The sequence below is a fragment of the Rhincodon typus genome, chromosome 22, assembly GCF_021869965.1.
Source record: "Rhincodon typus isolate 14 chromosome 22, sRhiTyp1.1, whole genome shotgun sequence".
Lineage (NCBI taxonomy): Eukaryota > Metazoa > Chordata > Chondrichthyes > Orectolobiformes > Rhincodontidae > Rhincodon > Rhincodon typus.
Genome location: NC_063353.1, coordinates 13,741,271 through 13,763,336, shown reverse-complemented (window position 1 = coordinate 13,763,336; position 22,066 = coordinate 13,741,271). Strand labels below are relative to the sequence as shown.

At 38.6% G+C, this 22,066-nt stretch overlaps 1 protein-coding gene across 7 annotated transcripts; it reads left to right on the top strand.

Moving 5' to 3' along the window:
* The first annotated feature begins 17 nt into the window (after positions 1-17).
* On the top strand, positions 18-5,996 carry tprkb (Tp53rk binding protein). Of its 7 annotated transcripts, none has more exons than XM_048610432.1 (5): positions 18-129; positions 1,661-1,844; positions 3,248-3,370; positions 4,859-5,035; positions 5,619-5,996. In XM_048610432.1, exons 2-5 carry the CDS (start codon positions 1,695-1,697, stop codon positions 5,703-5,705), a joined length of 537 nt encoding a protein of 178 aa, XP_048466389.1. In that variant the 5' UTR covers positions 18-129; positions 1,661-1,694; the 3' UTR covers positions 5,706-5,996. The 7 variants fall into 7 exon arrangements, with proteins under 7 accessions (XP_048466389.1, XP_048466392.1, XP_048466388.1 ...); XM_048610435.1 differs by having other exon boundaries at positions 27-129; positions 1,692-1,844; positions 5,759-5,996; XM_048610431.1 differs by having other exon boundaries at positions 27-129; positions 1,692-1,844.
* The last annotated feature ends 16,070 nt before the right edge of the window (positions 5,997-22,066 follow it).

Here is a 22,066-nt window from a genome sequence, read left to right as displayed (position 1 = left end):
CGGGGCGGGAGTCGTAGTCGGAACTAGTTTAGGAATAGGAGCCGGGTCGTTGTTTTTGTCTTAGGCGGAACGTTTATTCAGGTTCTCGGCTGTCGGGGGCGGGATGTTCCTGGTGGAGCTGTGTGAATGGTGGGCTGTGTTTAACCCAGTAATGGATTCTTAGTTTAATTCTTTACTCTGAGTAGTTACAGTAATAAAAACAATGTAGACGACGGAACTTTTAGACAAAAAACATAAGTTGCTGGAGAAACTCTGGCAGCGTCTGTGGAAAGACAAACAGAGATAAACATATTCCAGAAATGAATCTCTGTGGACTGGAAACATTAACTCTGTTTTCTCCCCACAGATGCTGCCCACTGCTATGTTTTTCAGCATTTTTTTAAATTTCAGATTTCCAGCGTCCGCAATATTTTGCTTTTATTTTCGTGCCTTATTTCTGTCTTCTTCATGGACAGGTTATGCTCCCACTCTGCAAATGATTGTTGATTTCCCATCTACTGTTATGTCATCTTCCTAATTGGTTATTTCGCTCTGCCTGTCCCCAAAATTTGTATTAGTCAATTCTAATATTGCTGATTGTAAGATATAAGGAATGATTGTGTAGTAGTCAATAATGGCTGTGGTTCAATCATTTAATTTTGGGATACTACCCAGCCAGGACCACCATTGAATTGTTGTCTGACATGCAGAATATAGCTGAATTCCATTTCTGAAATGCCATTGTGATTGTCATGCCAGTTGCTCTGGTAAATGTGAAGCAAGCAGGGCTGCGTAAGTTATATATGCACTATATGGAAGTTGTGAATCCAAAGATGCTTTGCTTGGAGGATATTTATTATGACATTGTCGGTATTTATAAGGTCTCAAATGTCCCAAGTATAAAGATATTAAAAGATTGTAGAGAACAGTGTTTGCAAAAATAGTTCTCAGGGCAAGTTTATCTATAGCATTTCAGTAACCTGGAAAATAATGTTGAAATTGGTATTATTGATTAATCAATGAAGGACAATTACAGTATTTTTCTTTATTGAACATTAGGGGAAATGTGTGCTGTACATTTATCCCTTCCTGCTGGTGATGAATATCTAGAAGAATGTAGTTCAGAAATATTATAGATGTGCAAAATGTTAACTCATACATTTCACTAATATAGTAAGTCTTTGTTCGTATGTTCTTCTGCACTTGTTTAGTGCAAAGTGTGAAACTCGGCACGTCCAGCAGTATCTACGGGGAGAGATACAGAATTAATGTTTCAAGTCCAATAAGACTCATCTTAACCATGCAGTTCTGAAGAAGAGGTTCTTCCAGACCAAGTTTCTCAACATTTTCTATTTATATACAAGCAAAGCACTACAGATGTGAGAAACACAAAGTAAAAACAGATCTCTGGCATCTGCAGTATTTTGCTTTTGGAAAATTAAAAAAAAGTAAATTATTTTCCTTAAGTAATATGTAACCATTACATGAATGCATTCTTGGTATTTCTGTTTTAACTGTTTTTTTCCCATTACTGGTTAGTTTTGTGATAGTCATGGCATGAACCATGCAGTATTTTTCAAGGAAGGATTTTACTTTGTAATTACAGAACCTAATGGCAAGATCAAGTTTTTTCATAGCAAAAGTTTTGTTAATCAGTTGCAATGATCCTTTGTCACTTCAGGTATGTTAATCATCACATGAATTGCTTTTAGCCAATGAACAAGATGATTTTGACACATGAACTAGAACTCTTTCCAGGATGCACTGTGACTCTTCTGTTGTTTAAAGATGTTAAAAATGCTGCTGAACTTCGAAAGAAAGCTGTGGAAGGAACTATAGATGGAGCTTTGATAAATGCATCCATGGTGAGAATGATAATCTAATTATTGCTGCGATTTTGTTTTTAAAATGTACAGAAAGGGAATACTGCAGTGATAAAGATTAGATTTCTTCTGAGGAAAGGAAGTGGTGCATCTATGAGCAGTAGAGAAGCTGATGAGCAGAGTGACTAAAATATTTGATAGATTCTTGTTATTTTGTTTAATAAAATGTGGTTTCTAGTTTCATGTAATCTTCTAACAAGTTTGTTATTCTGCCACCTTTTGGGTTAGTAAGTAATGCATTGCAAAGTTGCTGATCTGTTCTACACCAGGAAGTTTCCACCTTCAGTCACTGGCCAACTGTCGCAGTAGCTGATCTCAGCTCGGGTAATGAAGGTATCTTCGTGCTGCCTTCAGCAACTATTGGGTAAACATAGAAAAGACAAAGCCTAAGTTTCACTCTTTCTTTTTCCCCAATGGCCTCTTATAAATTGACATGGATTAATTTTTGGCTGTTTTAGTTTTGGTCACTTCTCTCCAAGTCTTGCCCAATCTAGCTTCAGGAGCATTGGATATTGTATAAGATAAACTGGTCAAGTTTGAACTAGATTGGCGGCACCCTTCAAGTTATTTCTCGGCTGTTAAATAGAGCAATTGGACAACTTTCGGTGTACTGGGTAGCAGCCCTGCTTCTAAACCAAAAGCCCCAGATACCAATTCTACTTCAGAATTTGATAGATAAGGAAGATACATAATATAAGTGTACTGGTTAAAAATCAGCTTGTAAATCCTTCTGCCATACGCCAATGACAGGTGTCAAGAAGGTGAGACTCATGGTCTGCTATCTGATGAAAAGAAATTGCAGCCTGTCCCATCATTGCCATAGCTTCAGAATGCAGCATGCATGTCAAAGTGTGCATTCCACTGCACCTCTGAATAGTTGAACAAACTAACTCTGGGGCGGTTAGCTCAGTTGCTGGACAGTTCATTGGGATCAGATCGGGACCAATACCTGTTTGATCTCTGTTCAGGCTGGAGTAGATTCTGGGCCTGCCTCCTTGCACGTATGTGTGGAAAAAGTCATAGTGATGTGGGTAGGACCTGCTATTGCGCAGAGAACTCAAAACAGAAATACTGCAATGTAGCAGTTTCTAATCAACTGTATGTACAATTGCAAGAATTAAGTTCCTGTCATAAAATCACTACATTATCGGTGTCAGATATAAAATAGAATGTGAAAATATTAATTGTTAAGTTGATTTCAGAAGACACTATTCTCCAATATTGTAAATTGTGATTTTCATTTGCAGGAACTTGTACGTAAAATGCACCTGACCTACTATGTTATCATTGAGAAAGCTATATAAAACTGTCAATTAACATGGAGCTGCAATGCAATACATGCTTTTGTATAAATTGCACACACTGTCTTTATCGCTGTCTTTCAGATAGTTGATCCATTTCAGATACTTGTGGCAGTCAACAAAGCTGTTCATTTACACAAACTGGCCAAAATGAAGACAAGAGGCCTTTATTCTGAAATCATATTTAATCTCTCTCCAACTAATAACGTAAGGCTTGATTTTCTGAGCATCAAATTGATTTTGGTGTATTGTAATAACTTGTACACATTATCAGATGTATTTGTGCTGCTTTACATTTATCTTCACGCATCCTGCATACTACAATTGTGTAACAATATAGAGTTGAACCTCATAGTTGTAAACTGGTATCTCTAAGTGGAAGGTACAGTGGCCATGCAGGAACCAGCCATTAGTGTCACTCACTAATATAGATGTTTTTTCAGTTAAAAATGAATAATTTTCTCAATTCTAAAGATGGCATCGAGAATAGAAAAAAGAACTATGAAACCTGCCTCTTCTATTCAAGATTTGACTTGTAATTTTGTTTTTTATTCACTCATGGGACATGGGTCTTGCTGACTGGTCTAGCATTTATTGTCCATCCCTAGTTGCCCTTAAAGAGGTGGTGGTGGTGAGCTTCCTTCTTGAACTGCAATAGATAGATCCAGCATGCTATTAGGGAGAGAGTTCCAGGAATTTGTCCCAACAGTAGTGAGGAAACATGATATATTTCCAAGTTCAGATGGTGAATAGCCTGGAGAGAAACTTGCAGGTGGTGGTGTCCCGATGTACCTTCTGCCTTTTGTCCTTTTTTTGATGGAAGTGTGTGTGGGTTTGGAAAGTGCTGTCTGTAGAATTTTGGTGAATTTCTGCAGTGCATTTTTTTAGATAGTAACAGCAGTGTGTACAGAGCATCGGTAAGAGTGAATAGCACCACATCCACAAGCAATGAAGGAAGCTACATTTGTCCTGGATGGTGTCATGCTTCTTGAGCGTGGTTGAGGTAAATGGGGAGTATTCCATCACACACCTGACTTGTTCCTCACAGGTGATGGACAGGCTTTGGGAAGTCAGGAGCTGAGTTATTCACTGCAATATTCCTAGCCTCTGACATGCTGTTGTAGCCACTATTTGTTTGGCTAGTCCAATTCAGTTTCTATTCATTGGTAACCCACAGGATGATGACAGTGGGGGATTTGTTGACACTAATGCTATTGAATGTGAATAGGTGGTAGTTAGATAATCTCCAATAAGAGACAGTTGTTGCCGTTTCTATGATGTGAATGTTACTTGCTACTTGTCAGTCCAAGCCTGGATATTGTTAATGAACATGGACTGCTGCAGTATCTGAGGAGTTGCAAATGGTGCTGAACATTCTGTAATCCTTATGTATCTTAAAGAACACACCCTCTCTAACATCTCTTGCTGGCCTCTCACAATTAGAATGATCGAATAATTCCTACCACACGTGTTGTTGCTTCAGACACCATTTGGAAGAGGAATATGAAATGATTAACTGCCCCACTCCTTTTATGCAACATTGAGGGTCTTAGCTTATTCAACTCTTCTTTCATTCCTGCAGCTGGTTTTTTTTTTTAAATTTTGCTATTCTTTAAAACATGATTCTTGAATATTTCTTCATCAGAAAGGATGTAAGTTTAAAAAGTCACACTTTCATTAGTTATTTTTCTGAAGATTTCAGATGCGTTCAGAAAATTTGGGATTTCAGATAATGACTCAGCTGTTCTCATTGTTCTGGTGGATGATGGAGAGAAAAAATCTGATTTAGAAGGTGTTTTAAGGCAAGTGGACGGGCAACAAATCCATGTCCAGGATCTTTCAGCAATAGCGGATGTGACCGAAATTAAAAAGGTTTGTGAATAACTTGGCAGCTCGCATAAAGTACATCATCATTACAGGATTTCAAATTAACTTGGCTTTTTTAACAGTCTGCATCCAAATCACGATTTTCACTTCATGCACTTTTGAATTGTCATTTGATAGCACTATCATTGGGGATAAATTGCGGTTTGCTGCAAAAGTCTATTTTGTATGGTAACAATTATATGTCGATGAAACTCTGTATCAGGAAATTTACTCAGAAACAAATGGCTGACACGCTGAACCATTCAATCCATTTTATTTATTCTTGCACTGTTCTTCGGATTAACATTTACATTGAAACCGCTGATGTTCCTATTAACATGTACACTTGTTCATATAGAGGTAATGGTAACAAAAAATGTTTGCAGCTGAATCATTGATGGAAAAAGTGCTCTAGCATAGTTGGATAATGTTTTCTCCACCTTCGTCAGGATCTCTTTTGTTAAGTCAATTGCAGATGCCTCTTCACACCTGTAATCCCTGACAGGATAACACATTTTCATTGTGGGAGGAAGAAAAGCCTTCCTGTCATTCAAAATGGAGGATAATCAAAATGTTTTACTTTTCACAGATTTACAAGGTGTCTCCCCCTGAGGAAAAAGTTGGCAATTTGTTGGATGCAATTATTTGTCGAATGTCAGTGAAAGATATTCTTTGACAGAAGAAACCCTGTTACTTTAAATGAACTCTTCAACTATTTTTTTTCTGAAGGTGAAACCGGAGAGCAGCAGCATACAAACTGGGATGCATTGCCTCCAATTTTATATGCAATCGAACTAGGAGTCAAAGTCCTCTTCTTCACTAACCACTGCAACCCATACAGAAAGCCCACTGTTATTGTATCAAGGTCAACTGTATTTTTAAATAATAAATGCTGACTTCGTAAACAACTGCCTGTGCTTGAATAAAGATCCTGGAAATGCCTGCATTTCTTGTTGATGTACACTTCCTTTGCTGTTTTGTTATTCCTGTGTGACAATAATGATTGACCAGTACACTTACAATAAGATAAATTTCTTATTGTATTATGTTGCTGGTCTCCCACAGAGTTAACATTGTTACTCATCATCATCTCCAGTCTATTCAGCAACTAATACTAGCACTAACTTGACTTCCTCCGGCCTGTTATCCAAAACTGCAGCCATGCTCATCCATGCCTAGCCAGTTTACTGTCTTCAGCTGTTTTCTTTTTTTCTCAATTCATGCTGCAAACCTTCCTTAACTAATCCAGGGCATATGTCTTTCACAGTGCCAGTTATTTAAAATGTTATGCTACTAGCCACAGGCTCATTCTGGCAAGTAACTATTTAACTGATGTTTCATGTATACTGGCAGGTATCCTTTCCTTAGGACGGGGGATTTCTAGACTAAGGGGCATATTTTTAAGATGAGAGGAGAGAGATCTTAAAAAAGACATGAGGGACAAATGTTTTACGGAGAGGGTGGTTTGCCTGTGCAATGAACTTGCTGAGAAAGTGGTGGATGTGGGTACGATTACAATGTTTAAAAAACACTTAGGTAAGTAATGAATACAAACGGTTTGGAGGGATATGGGTCAGGAGCAGGCAGGTAGGACTAGTTTGGTTTAGGATTATGCTTGGCAATGACTGGTTAGACAGAAGGGCCTGTTTCTGTGCTATATGACAAAACAGAGTGCTGGAGAAGGTGAAAAATGGGAGTAAAAGGTCTGGGAGGGAGTGGAGGGGAGAGAAGAAAAAACATCCAGAGCTTTGGGATGAGAGTAAAAGATGAGATTGAATTCAAGAAACGGAAGGTGGACTGAAGAAATTATGACAGTGAATTGAGGCAAAGGAAGGAGATCACTGAAGTAATGACACCTTTTATTTTACTTGCTACCGATCCTGAAAGAAGTTGCTCCAAAAATGCCCTTCAATCTCTGGCTGGGATTGCAGTGTTTTCGACATTTATTTCATTCAAATACCAGTGGGAGGGGATCTCTAGGTCCCAGAAACACTGAAGATAATCAAGCAGGCTGTGATTAAGACAGAAACTAAAACAATACAAGTAAACATTTAAATATTGAATTTTAAAAAATCACAATGGAGAAATAAAAAAAATCCCACAACCTGAAAACTAGTTTTACAGGATCAGAGTTGTAATTTAAAGCCTGGTACTGTTTGAAAAATCCAGTTGCAGCTCATAAAATATGGTTGAAGTTTTTTCTGGGTTTTTACAAGTATCATGGTGTAAAAGTGGAAGTCTGCGTCAAAATGATTTCATAGATATCCAACTGTGCGATCCTTAGTAGTACGCCTCGGTGTCGCTGACAGCAACTGTTAGATTTCCCTGTTTAGCTGGCATGTATGGATACCAGACGTTGCTGTCAGTTTCACTGGGAAATGCTGACCATTTTTCTGTCAAGACAACTGCAAAATCAAGGTCAATAGACATAAATGTTGCATGGAAAAATAAAGGGAATGAATGAGATACTGTGCAGAAAGCTGGGAGAGACAGCAAGATTGATATAGGCAGAGCACTTAAATACCTAAATTAAAATTCTGCAGATCTATCATCCATGATAATAATTAAATCAACAATGTAACGTTTCATTGTACCGTCTCAATAGATAATGCTGTGACAGTATTACCTGCTCTGTATTAGCCTAGAAGTTGCATCAAACAACTAAAAGCAAAATAATTCCTTTGATATTAATAGTATATAAATCCTTGTTGATCATCCCGAAATTTGAGGATGACATGTACCTCAGGACCATGAGTTTGTGCAGTGGATTTTCTCATGACTGAACACGACAATTTTCAACCCACAGATATTTGGGCTCATGAGTCATTACAACCCAAAAGGTAGTGGGATTCGGGTATAGCATTTAGTTCATTTCCCATCTGTCTGTGCCAGTGCGCAGTCTTATTATGGTATTTAGACACAGCACGATGCATATTAATGGACAATGCCATTTTGATTGATAGTAATCTCCTCCTACTTATTAATCTCAATGCTGACATGCTTCAGGAAGAGCTACAGAGTGCCTTTGTATCATTTTCTTTGACCTTTTCTGCAAAGTTCTTTCTGAGTTTCTTTCCCACCACGTGGACCTTTGAGGCCTGGGCACTGCAGCGATTCCTGGAAGAGGAAGCCATGTATCAGCACTTCAATTGGCATGCGTGGAGCTTCCCAGCAATTCTGCAGTCACACAGCTTAGAGGGAACATAGTCCTGCTGATATACCGGCACTTGGAGAAATGAGAAAACATGTTCTACTGTCCAGTCCACTTTCATTGATTTTGCAGATTTGCCTGAATGCTTGCAGAAGTGTGTTCAAGGAGGATAATAGCATTTGTTTGACAATCCTTCTGTTAAATCCATGAATGTGATGCCAAACAGGTAAATATATAAATCAGTACAAACAGACATGCTCTGTCTAAAAGCAGGCCTTTATCTCATTCACTGCAGCTACTTCGTCCTGAGTGGTTATCTTGGAAATTTCTGTTTACCTTTGCCTTCCACTCTCAGGAGCACAGTATCTACCTTAGATGGAAGGGGAATCTAACCTGTAAACTGTGTTTGTGTATCCTGAACCACAAGCTAGCCATCTAAGCTAACTAAACTTTCAATTGTAATCGTGTGATTGAACTAAATCTTCAGATGCCCATCGCAGGCACGCTGTTATATGAGCAAGCTGAACTCATGGTTACAAAAAGGTAGATTTGCTGCCACCAACCTCCTTTTAGATTGGGATCTACAGGTCCAGCTTTGTCTGCTGTCATAGAGGAAAACCTATAGGGAGTCCAATGAGAAGAGGCTCTTGCCTTAAACAATCCGGAACAAGTTATATTGTTGTTACAAAGGCTATAAGGAGACACAGATGATGGATCTGTCTCCTTTGAGATCCAGAACTGTTTTGATTTTCTCCAGTCCATGTGACAGATTAGAGCTTATTACCATTTTCAGAAATATTATACAACACCCCATTATAAATACATCACAATATTTCATTTTAGTATTACAAGAAAAGTATTTTCTGACTCTGTCCAAGTATTCTTTAACAAATATAGGAAGTTTATTTTAAGCACCACTGAAATTTACATTTTCGGTTATGTTAAAACTTTCTTTTAATAAGAATGTCTGTGCTTCATAGCCTAACCAAAGAGAACATTTCCTATGCACAGGATGTACTACAGACAAAATGGAACATTCTTATAAATTACTTCATTCTAAGATTTCAGAACAATTTTAAGTAAACTGACTGAAACTATGACACTGTTCATGTCTGGCAAGAGCTAAATGCATTCAATGATGTTATAAAAACAATTCAATACATCTCTGGTATTAATATTAAACCTAAGCCATTTGTGTTCTCAGTGGAAGGTTGGAAGTGAAAGATCATTTCACAGGTACTAAATGATACGGTGGATTATAATAGCATCCTTTCATCTCTGGGATTTAGTTTCAAAACAACCCTGGTCTAATGGAAGTCTCTGAAGACTGTGTGTAAATTTGGAAAACGCAGTACAGTACAAATTACAAATTCATAGTGTAACACTGATTGAAGGCTAACTTGTCAGCAGTAAAAATTGCAAGAATGCCTTTTGTGGAAAACTATGTTGTCACACTGGTGAACAAAACTTTAACTTTTAAGGATATTCTTAAAGCAAGAATATCTACCAACAAGGCGACTGCTGATTCTGGTTGTCAAAAGTGTGGAAATGTTTACCTCTGCATCACAATGTTAATCATATTGGCACAAAACTTGATAAAAGTTCTGTTGAAGATCATGAATTGGATTTCAAATATATCGCTGCTTAGGCCAACATGTTCCTTCCTTGGGAATTTTGCCAAGTACAATGACCTACCAACACTCACAGTTATGTCTGAGTAAATCAGGCTGCAGAATCCAGGAAATGCAGCAGTTGCAGTGTGAGTTACTTTGTTTCTCTATGAGCCTTACAGTAATACTCTGTTACTTATTTAGTGAGCAATGAAATATGTGGAGGGGTTTGAACTTTTGATACTTACCCAGAAGGTAACAACTAAATATACCAGAAAAAAAATTCTGGTCTAACTGAAATTTTAATGGTATAATGAATCAGAATTAGTGCCAATACACGTCTACGGTCATTGCATCTCATTCCTTCAAACATTGATTGGTGTTGGAGATATTAAATTTTCTTTTAACTTTATCTGTGTATTTTAGCTCTAAATCCCACCTTTCTTTGTTAAAATTTATTTCGCTTTATATGGATGATTTAAATTTAATTGACATGCCCTTTTATATACTCTGCATGTCTCCATGAGGATTCTTAAATCTGATTATGATGTGGAGGTGCTGGTGTTGGATTGGGGTGGACAAAATCAGAACGGTCAATGACACCAAGTTATAGTCCAACAGGTTTATTTGAAATCACAAGTTTTTGGAGTGCTGCTCCTTGTCAAGTGAAGTGACATCTGAAGTTGTGTGACTTCTGACTAAATATGATTTAGCTGAAGAACTTTGCATTTGCTAATCCCATCCACCACAGATACCTTCTTGAGGGCACCATGCACAGTCAGACTCCCCACTTAGAGCGAACGTCAGCTAAAACAAAAGACCCTCGGTAGCTGTCAGTGTAATGAATGATGAGTGCTGCTCCTTCACTGCCAAAACTGTAAGCAGAGATCTTAATAAAAAACAACTAACACACTTTCTGAAGAAGGGTCCCGACCCGAAACGTCGGCTTTCCTGCTCCTCTGATGCTGCCTGGCCTGCTGTGTTCCTCCAGCTCCACAGTGTGTTATCTCTGACTCCAGCATTTGCAGTTCTTGCTATATCTAACAAATCATTACAATTGGAATTTATATAGGAAAGCATGGAAGTTGTTGGTAATTGATTATTTCAAATAAAAATATTTGCCAGTCTTTTTATAATTCAGCTGGAGTTCATTAAAATACAAGTATAATGTACATAACCAAATCAAATAGATAAAATTATTTATAGCACAGAAATAGATTTCTTTTCATCTCTGGGATTTAGAATCAGTCTGCACCTCACAACTTGGAGTATAATGATTGTTTTGGCAGAATGTGTCCAGACGAATTGGCAACTTTGTTGGAAATTTTCACCAACTTCCTGTCATAGAAGAATATGAGAGTAGATTTACCACTTGATCTCATTTAACTGGACCTTTTCAGGCAGGCCAGTAATCACTTGAGAATAGGAAATTTGTACTGCGGTTCTGGAGGGGCATTCCCTTCAGGATAAGTGAAATGAATGCACCCAAAGTTGGCTGAAGCAATGCTTCCCCTGCAAAAGAAATTGCATTGTAAAATTTTGTCCACTTGTGTTGATAAATGGCAAATATTACACAAATTATTTTTGCAAATAAATCACTGCTGAAAGGGTAATTTTCAGCACAATTTGAGACTGGAATGTGATTGTGTTCAAAGCATTAACTCTATCCATTGTGCACGAAAATGCCATCAGACACCATACACGTAATCTTATGTAACACGTAGAATAGTTCTTCCCCTTTGTCATAGTCACACTTGTCAGTCTAACTTGCTCCAGACATTTTTTCTGTCATTCTTTTGTCCAAATTCTAATCAGCTTCTGAGTCCTGCAATATTTGATTTCTGCAGTAGTTGGTGGTATTATCAATCCAATTGATATTGTTGGGGGAACCTAGATGAATCTAAACAGGCAGATGGGGGGATCACTGTGTGCCAAGGCTAACCTGCAAAATGCACTGCTAGCAGGCTACCAGACAGCACCAATGACAATGACCTTGTTTTGATTTGATTTATTGTTGTCACATGTACCTAAGTATAGTGAAAAATTCTGTTTTGCTAGCAGTACAGGCAGATCATAACATACAAGGACATACGCACCATAGGGTGCTTAGACACAGCGAGGCATACAAGGTTATGGCTGCTCAGGAGGTGCACAAAAGCAAGATCAACATCAGGTTTGAAGTTAAGGAGGCCCATTCAGCAGTCTAATAACAGCAGGGAAAAAGCTGTTCTTGATTCTGTTGGTACGTGTGTTTAAGCTTCTGTATCTTGTGCCTGCCGGAAAGGCTGGAATAGAATATTACCGGGGTGGGAGGGATCCTTAATGATGATGGCAGCCTTTCTTAAATGCAGATTGTCTCTGTAAAAAAAAAGATGTACTCAGTGGCTGCTGGAACTGTGTTTAGAACATGTTTGAGGGAAGGAAGGGGATTGCAAATGGAACAAAAGATGGCTCTTAGATATTGTGACATGGCCCTAGAGATCTTGATCCAGCACCATCAGAGGAGGAAGGATATAATATTTTGCCATTAGACCAGGGATATCCTCCAAAGTGAATTGAAGCATGTGATAGCAATAGTCAGTTCCCAAAGTCTGGCCCAAAGACCTGTTGCTCTGCAGAAAAATAGATCACACGCTTTGTCTAGATCAGTTAATTCATCGTTCTAAAAGCATTTTCTACAGTTGCGAAGTTGGATAGAATATTTGATGTTTGTAAAATGGGGGAAGAGTGTGTGGTCCCTTTAAAAGATGATGTGTTTTTCTAGGCTTGGAGATTTTAAAAATGTGCAGGTACGCAGAGAGCTCCTGGAATTGAAACATTGTATCGAAAGGTTGTGTGGTTAACAACCAAGGCAAGAAGGGTCCAGACCCGAAATGTCAGCTTTCCTGCTCCTCTGATGCTGCTTGGCCTGCTGTGTTCATCCAGCTCTACACCTTGTTATCTCAGGCAATAGTTTTTTTTATTAAGGCAATCAGTTTGAAAATATGCCAATTAATTTAAACCAGACACTTAGAGATTAAAAACCAATTAAATTTAAATCTGATGGCTTTGACAACCTAGGACCAATCCAATTGTAATAAATTGATAGGTCATCACAGGTATAAAAGAAGAGGACATTTGAAAATCAGTGTGAGAGTAACTACAGTCTAATAGAGTTAACAATTCATCAGCTCTAAAGAGAAAATCACTCACTCTCACATAATTCACTAAACTCTCAGAATAACCATCATCTAACTAAAGGCATAGCAGCATTCTTAGCTAGTATTCCTGATACAAGAATTTGATGGAGAGAGACATTCCTGATATAAAAATTCAATGGAGTAAGGTGTTTCTGACTGAAGATCAGCGGAGAGGGTCAAGAGTATTCCGGAAGACATATCCTGGCTGTAATTTCGAGAGATTAAGTTTGTTTTTTTTATTATTTTGGTTTATATAAGTGGGACTTGTACTTATTGGAACAGCATACCTTTCAAATTTTGTTAGCAGTTAAAGGGGAATTGCTTGGTTTGTTAGTAGTTCTGTTAATTTGATCACTGTTAGCGTTAGATAAATAAATTGTTGTTTGTTGATTATAGAGTGAGTGAAAGGATTTCATTTTATTTAACCATTCCTTTATAACAGTGTGAGGGAATGAGAGGCAGATTATACCACTTTTCACACTTCCTTTAATGGATTATGAGGCAAGGCAAGCTTCTCTGCGTATTTTCGTTTTAGTTATCGGCAGGGGGGAGTCAACCTCTGTTTCATTACACTACCCATTGTTTCGGAATGCCAATGGTTTGTTCCATAATGTTGCTGGCCATGGCATGAATCCCTCTGCTAGTGTACCATCTACATGTGGTCAGGTAGCAAAGGAGAGTCATGAGCTGTTGTGGATCTGATAGCTCTTGCAATCCAGCAAGCCAACCTTTGCCTGGGATTTCATTGAATTATTAAGGACAGAAAGAGACAATTGACTGCGATGGTTCTTTGGAAAAGTCTCACTGCCCTTCTCTTTTCCAATAACCCCACTAACTTCTCTTTGTCAGTGGAAAACCCACATTTCTTTTGAACATGATTATTGAAGCAGCTTCCATTTCTCCGGGAATATCTCACATCTTAATGTTGTCACGTTAAAAAAATACCCCCTTTCCTCCATTGTTTTGTCAAAACCCCTTATGATTCTGAGGACCTCTATTACAATGACCCTAATCTTCTCTGCCTTCGAAAGAGCAATTCAGTTTCTTGTGCCATAATTGATGATTCTCTACCTTGATAATATCCTGTCAATCTCTGCACCCATACCTCTTGGAGCTGAATATTTAACTGGGGGTGAGGTCCCTGCACCTGGGTGAGTAGCTCAGAGGTAGGTCACTACTCTCAGCTCTTGGGGCTGTTTTGGGACCATTGATGCTTCCATCATGAGGGTGCCCTACCTCTCAGATGTACCAGCCAATTACACAATCTTGTTGCAACAGTGCCTTTGACAGCAGTGGTCATTGTTGGGATTGCAACAGTCCTGGAGAAAAGTGCCAGGCAACAGGACCAGAATGAAGGACGAGATCTGGCTCTGACCAAGGACAGGTTGTCAGGTCTTGGGAAGGGGAATGGAGGACCAATGCAGACAGGTCAGGTGTCCAGAATTGGACACAATACTCTAGTTGAGGCTCAAGTTTCTAATACCAGTGATTTATAAAGAAAACCTATTTACAGGACTTTTCCTCTTCTATCTAATTTATCAAGTGGAAAATTATAGGCTGTGAATGTGTAATTTGTCAAAGTGGAAAAGCTCTCCCATAATCTTGGCTGTCATTTCAGCATCGCATTGAGGATAGGCTGCTTTGTCAGAGGTGCATTCCTTTGGATGTGCCATCTTATTAAGACCTTATCTGAACATTCTAGTGAAATTGAAAGATCCCATGACACTATTTGAAGAACAGTAACTTCTCTCTTTGTGTCTGTTGACATTTGTCCCTCAAACATCCAGCTCCAAAGAGAGATCAATTGTTGGGTTCGTGCTGTGTCAGCGAGCTCAGTTGGCTGGACAGTTAGTTTGTGATGCAGACTAATGCAGCAGTGGGGATTCAATTCCTGCACCAGATGAGATTACTGTTAAGGAGTCTCTGTCTCAACCTCTCCCCTTGTCTGAGGTGTGGTGACCTTCTGTTGTCTCTGTCAAATAAGGAAGTGACACATGGACTATGGTTACTTTACTGTGTGCAAGTTTGCAATTGCAATTTTCTACAATACTTCAGTGATTTTGGGCACAACTTTGCAGACTGCCTTGACTGGCATTGCAAGTGGAAATGTCTGTGAAATACTAAATGAAAACTGAAAGAACTGCGGATGCTGCAAATCAGGAACAAAATAGAAGTGGCTGGAAGCTCAGCAGGCCTGGCAGCATCTGTGAAGAAAACGTCAGAGTTAACGTTTCAGGTACGGTGACCCTTCCTCAGAACTGATGGTAGCTGGGAAAACATCAGTTTATATGCAGAAAATAGGTAGGGGAATGGGGTAGGGAGTAAACGATAGGATAGAGCCCGAAGAAAGAGAAGAGCAGTTGGATAGATAAAGGAGTTTATAACGATCTGGCTAGGAGGGTATTCCGACTCGATATTGAGCGAGTTACTTGCTGCAGTGTTCCAGCAAAGTTTGGCGCAAGCTGGAAGAACAGCACCTCATTTTACACTTGGCGACCCTGCAGCCCTCCAGACTCAATATCGAGTTCAATAATTTTAGGGCCAAAACTCTACCATGTCCTTGCCCTTGACTGCGCACACCAGACCTGGTTATCACATAGCCTGCCATTACACACTACCTATTGTTAGTTATTAACAGTCCCCATTAACAAATACTCACCCTCCTAGCCAGATCATTATCATCTCCCTTGTCTATCCAACTGCTCTTCTCTCTCTTTGGACTCTATCCTATTGTTTACTCCCTACCCCATCCTCCTCCCTATTTTCTGTATATAAACCGATGTTTTGCCAGCTGCCATCAGTTCCGAGGAAGGGTCACTGGACCCAAAACGTTAACTCTTATTTTTTCTTCACAGATGCTGCCAGACCTGCTGAGCTTCCAGCAACTTCTATTAATGTCTGTGAAATTCCCAGGATGGCATCCCCATGGCCCTCCCACCTTTTACAACATGCCACACCTTCTAAAGTACTTAATTGGCTGCAAAGCATTTTGTGACGTCCTGATGTTGTGAAGGAACACTATAAAAATGCAGGTCTTTCTTTAAAACTAATGAAAACATCCTAAGAGAATAGTAACAGTCTAAGTAAATATAGCAACAGTTCTCCTTTCTATCATTTCCTGTCACTGTGTAGAATATCACAGCATTAAAACCACAGCCCTATATTATGGATGATCTTGGCAAGTCTTGTTGTATCAGTGTGAGCAGTTCCAGAGAATTGTCCTTAGGGATGATGCTTCCTTCAGGAATCTTAGCAAGCAGGAGAAGATGTTGGCCAGGAGCTCATTGAACTTGGTGTTGAAAAATGTGAAATACATGACAGTAATTAGAATCACACAATGGATGACGTATTATGAACTAAGATGGATCATTAACTGCCAAGTGATAGCACAAAACATGCTGATTGTTTTCAATTTGATGAAATGCCAAAGCCCATAAATAGATCTATAGAATGTCAAGTTAACAATTTATTTCTGACTGTGTAAAGAATTATTTGATGGTGATTTTGCTTTCTATTTCTATCACTGAATCAAAGCAGGGCAAGAACTAAAGGAAGGTTATTCATAACAGTTCCAGACTTCAGATAATTACATTATGAAGACAGGTTGGATATTGATAGTAACATTACAAAAAGCAATAGGGAACTCCAGTACAGTCAGTATCACAATATTTTATTGCTTATTGGCCTTTTTGGCTTTAATGAAACTGGAATATTGCTTACAAGAGAGACATCTTGCTGAAACCTTTTGACTTGTTCACATCAGGACAAACACAAGATGCCAAATTTCAAATGGTCATGACAACTTATGCTAAAAAGCAAGTGAAGGGTACTGATAGATAGACAAATAGAACTTGATTGGCCAATGTTTTGCCATGGAGGAAACAATGGGGAACTATAGGCTCCTCAAGCTGCCTAGTAATTCAAAAAGGATACAGGTCTTGAACATATTCCTTTTGTTTGCAGGAAATGGATGTCTGCATAGGACTGCATAGCATTTTGAGCAAACATAAATGAGTTACATTACAGGTTCAACTAATTATCTTAAATTAGCTGCTAGCTCAAGTATGAACCCACTCATGATTGTTCAGCATGTGCTATTAATTGTGAAATCACATCTGACAGTAAACATTTTATGTCACATTTTGCAAGCATGGGCTGGCTATGGATAGTCTGTGCATTTCTACCATGAACAACCAAAAAAAACATGGTTGATTCAATCAGCCAGTAGCTGAAATATATGACTTGTATCACATTCAATGCAGCTACTATATTGATACTGATCTGTAATGTGACAACACCCAGAGATATAGAGACCCACTTCCCACAATGGAAAGAAATGATTGCAACAATGACATTTTTCTCACAATGATGTGAAACCTCCCTGTGTTAGTAGTCTGGTCTGTATTCTTCTACAGCTCCTTAAAGGCAGTTGTTGTTTTAAATCTGGTAATAACACATTCATTTCCCCTTATGCTACAATTATCAGCCTTCCTGCGGAAGGTACTCCCAAACCCATTAAATTTCTGCATCTGCTTTGGTTGTGTTAGCATCACAGGCTAACATCCACATCCCAGCAACATTAATGAATGTGGTGAGCACTTGTTGAACCAGACATGACCTGCTAATATAATCATTGTGACATTTTCAGAACACCAAGAGCTCAAAATTTTAAACAACAGCGGTAGCTTTATGAAGGAGGTGCTGATTCTGCAGGCAGCAATGTTAGACTAAACTATTTACCTCCAAAATGTCCAATCTTTATGAACAAACTCTTAAAGTAACAGTCCACCATATTTACCAAATATACAAAAGTCATCGTGGTAATGAAAAAGATTAAACTTAAACCTACATTAGCTGCTTCACATTGCAACCCACTGAGGAAAAAGATTACTTTCTAAAAAGCTGTTAACATGATAATTTATGGGAGAAGGTCAGAATATCATCTCTCAAATGCCAATACTTCGATCTCAGTAAGAATGTAATTATAACATCTGAAGATAGACTGGTGGGGGGATATCTCATGTTAGGAAGTCAGCATGTAGCTCATGCCTCAAGACGAGACATAAAGAAAACCATGCACATGAAAAAAGCATCTGAACAATTATTTTTGGGTTGGAGAAGCCTGGATAGTATTTCTTTGAAAGGCCATCAGTAAATAAATTGAAGACAAACTATTGGAAAGCTGTTTGTAAATAATTTAACTGGGTTCCAAACAGTTCTGTAGAATGATGTGTGACGGCAAAGCTTACTGTTACTGCAAGACAAATTGATAGGTTTCCAACTTTGATGATTAGTACATGATAGAACCAAAGTAAAAGTGATCCTCTAGGTTAACATGTAATTTATTAGTGAAGAGGAAGTCATAATATGGGATCAATTAATATTCGATTTGATATAGACATTGACCTTTTTAATGCATCATTATGCCACAGATTGATTCATGCTAGCCCAAGATAAGGTCAAATCCAGTGTTGGTAATGCAGTGCCAATATGGCAGATGGCTCTGGCCCTGCTAGATCAGATTACGAAGTTCTACCAATGCTTCTTTTGATAATTGCAGCCGTCTTGCTCAGTGCTTCCCACTAAAGTGGGAGCAGGTAATTCTGAGCTCCTATAACATATGTGCAGGTCGAGGACACATGTGAGCAGCTTTTCTACATGGTGGACTCATTAAGACCTGATCTGCAGCACAATACGTTGTTGTTGCTGCAGATGCTGCTTCTCCTTTTCCTGTCAGAAAGAAGGGCCATAATGACATCCACCTTGTGCTGTCCCCACTATCTTCCTGTTCTTCCTGAAGATTCCTAAATTATTTCCATCAAGGATACCTTGATATTCACCCAGATAATAATTTTACTGAAGCAATCTGCTTCAAAATGACCAGGCAGCCCTTTGTGGATGTGAATTATTCTTATGCATCTGGTTCAATCTCTTTTCTAAATCTTTGAGGAATGCAGAGATGATACACTCCAAGTTACATGTGTATAAGAAATACATTTACAAGAGTTTTAAAATAGCATTGCATTCACAAAATATCTGCATTCATACTACAGCTTGAACTTCCAACAACTTCTACATTTTGTTGACTTTACACAGAATCCACACCCAGGCTTAATCAATTACACGCAGTGAACATCAATAGTAAGAAGACTTACATAATGCAAAACAGAATAATTGACCATTGCAGAACTGATGTTATGCAGAACATTTATTTGAGGGAAATATAAGCAGATGATGGAAGGAAATCTTACAGAGTAAATGTGATAGTGTTTCTCAATAAACATTTAGTAATAAATATTCAGAATATTGCATCCATGAGGGGTATAACTTGATATACCTATATCCTACCTGCTTGACATAGGGAGGCTGCTCCATTTCTTTGTAGAATCGCATCAAATGATCCAACAATGATGACTTCCTTCCAGTCATCTTCAGCAGTTTGTCAGGGTACTTGGCGGTGGGTCTGAAGAGAACCCCTTCCTCTCGTGTTATTTTGATGGCTCCATTTTGAACAATTGAACGTGTCGACAAGCGATTTGGCTAATTGTCCCTGGCTCACAGTTTGTACAGACCTTTTCCCAGCTGTGCTGCTGCTTTCAAAGCTTGCTATAGCATGCAACTTCTCTTTCAAAAATGAGCATGCTTTTAATTATAGGTGATATTTTTGTGAGATACTCACCACACTATTTGAATCAGCCTGATACTGGAAGATCAGCCACAAGAACCACACTTAACTGCATTTTTATTTCATAATTATATGATCTCTAAACTCCAGACTATTGAAGGGTCTATCAAAATATCCGTGTTGTATATGTTCCCCATTCTTCTGTTTTGACATATTATACTTGCACATCCGAGAAAGCTGGTGGAAGCAGGTTCAATACTATACAAACACATAAAACATTTTTGAATATTCGAAACCAATGCTTTAGAGACTGAAAGTTTTGGGGTCAACCTTTAACATGCTTGCTTGATTTGGGCCACATTGAATGGTTGGGGTAACATTTAGTAGCTAGAGGTCTGAGATTTTGGCAAATTAAATAGTTTTTAACCCATTGTAAAAGAGTTTTGAGGTCTCTTAAATCAACTTTTCATACTCAACCCTCTGCTTAATATGCTTAACCACACACTACTGCAAAAAAAACACTTAGCCTGTAATTACATTTTAACTGCATTTCATAAAATATTCTTCTTTTGCTGCAGTTTTTGAGGGATTCATCAGTGAGTATATTTTGCACATTGAGAAGTTCAGAAAATAGTCCTTCCGTTTTTTTTAAAAGAAAATCATCAGCATTTGTAAGCTGGGCTACTGACTCATCTCTGCAACTATCTCTGTAACTTTTATGGCAGCCAGGATCTAACTCTTGCTGGTTGATTTCACTCCTGCCTTTTTGATTGAAGCATGGACACTGGGGGACACAGTGTCACAGTATATTAGCACTGCTGCCTCAAATACTAGGGACCCAGGTTCAGTTCCAGCCTTGGTTGACTGTCTGTGTGGAGTTTACACATTCTCCCCATATCTGCATGGGTTTCCTCCTACAGTCCAAAGATGTGCTGGCTAGATGGATTGGCCAGGGGAAATTCAGGGTTACAAGGATTGAGTTGGAGGGTAGGTTTGGGTGGGATGCTCTTCGGGGGATCAGTATGGATTTGATTGGCCTGCTTCCATACTGTAGAGATTCTATGATTAAAAACAGTACATTCTGTCTTCTCAACTCCCACATATCCTCTGGTTCTCAGTTTTTTTTTGGGGCTGATGTTGGAAATTCCAGGTGAGAGCTTTACATTATTAAAAAAAATATGTTTTGTTTAGTACCAAAAACATGGCGTCAACCCTTACATGAAATAAACTTTTACGAGGGTTTATATGGTGGGAACTTTCAAAAGAAATGTTGATAAATACTTAAAAGGGAGAAACTGTAGGCCTCTGAAGGAAAGAGCAGGAGAGTATACTAGACCATAAGAAAAACGGGATAAAACTATTCAGTGCCTGTAGCCTGCTCTGCCATTCAGTGGGATTATGGCTAACTGAATAGCTCTTTCAAAGAGCTGACACAGCACAATGGGCTGAATGTCATTATTCTATACAGTGTGATTAGTTGATAAAGCTCTAAATGGCAAGACTGTATAGAGAAGGTGGAGTGTGTGTGTTTGACAATAACATTGGGGTTAAGATTTGATTTCGTTGAGGATAATAGGAGTTTAAAGGAACTGATAGGATGTACATGTAGTAAGAAAGGTTTTTCTGCTGATGAGGGAATCAAGGAGAGCAGGACTTAACTTAAAACTCAACCCTAACCATCCAGGAGATAAATAAGGAAGCACTTCCAGGTCGAAGTGTGGAACTGACATGCTGACAAAAGCAGTGGGCCCTATCTCACTTAATAATTTTAAATGTGAGATCAACCAACCTCCACTATTAAAAAATGCAAAATCCAGGCTGTTTTTTCAGAAAGGTTTATTCTTTTGGGGGACATGAGTGTCACTGGCAAGGCCTGTATCTGTTGCCTTAATTGTTCTTGATCTGAATGGCTTAATAGAATATTTAGAGGACTGTTAATGGTCATTAATAATAATGTAATTACATTGAATATGGTTTCACAAGTAGGCTACACCAGGGAAGCATTACTTATTTCCATTCCTGCAGCATTAATGAAGCAGACAGGTGTTTAAATGACAGCCAATGTTAGTTTCAGTCACTGTTACTGTGACTGGTTTTCAGTTCCAGATTTTATGAATCGAATTTAAATTCTGTGAACTGCTTTGGTGAGATTTGAAACCATACTACCAGAAAATTAATCTGGGCCTCTGAACTATGAGTTCAGAGATATTACTACTACCTCACCAGAAAGTCATTGAATGGTGTAACAGGATCAAGAAGATGAATGGCCTTTCCCCAGTCCTGTGGTTAGAATTCCCAAGGATGGATAAGCATCAGCTACACCCCAAAAACTGAACCATAACATATACAAGAGAATGACGCATCTAATTAACGCCTCTTACTAATTTGGAATATTGAAATTAAAAACAAAACTGTGCATGAGGATGTCTGCCTCATTATCTGATTTCTGCTGCTAGTGAGAAAGATTGTATG

Excerpts from the sequence above, each read along its gene's own strand:
- tprkb (XM_048610431.1), top strand. Across the intron at positions 1,845-3,247 it reads CTTTGATAAATGCATCCATG|ATAGTTGATCCATTTCAGAT; the intron begins GTGAGAATGATA and ends GCTGTCTTTCAG. Across the intron at positions 5,036-5,618 it reads ATGTGACCGAAATTAAAAAG|ATTTACAAGGTGTCTCCCCC; the intron begins GTTTGTGAATAA and ends TACTTTTCACAG.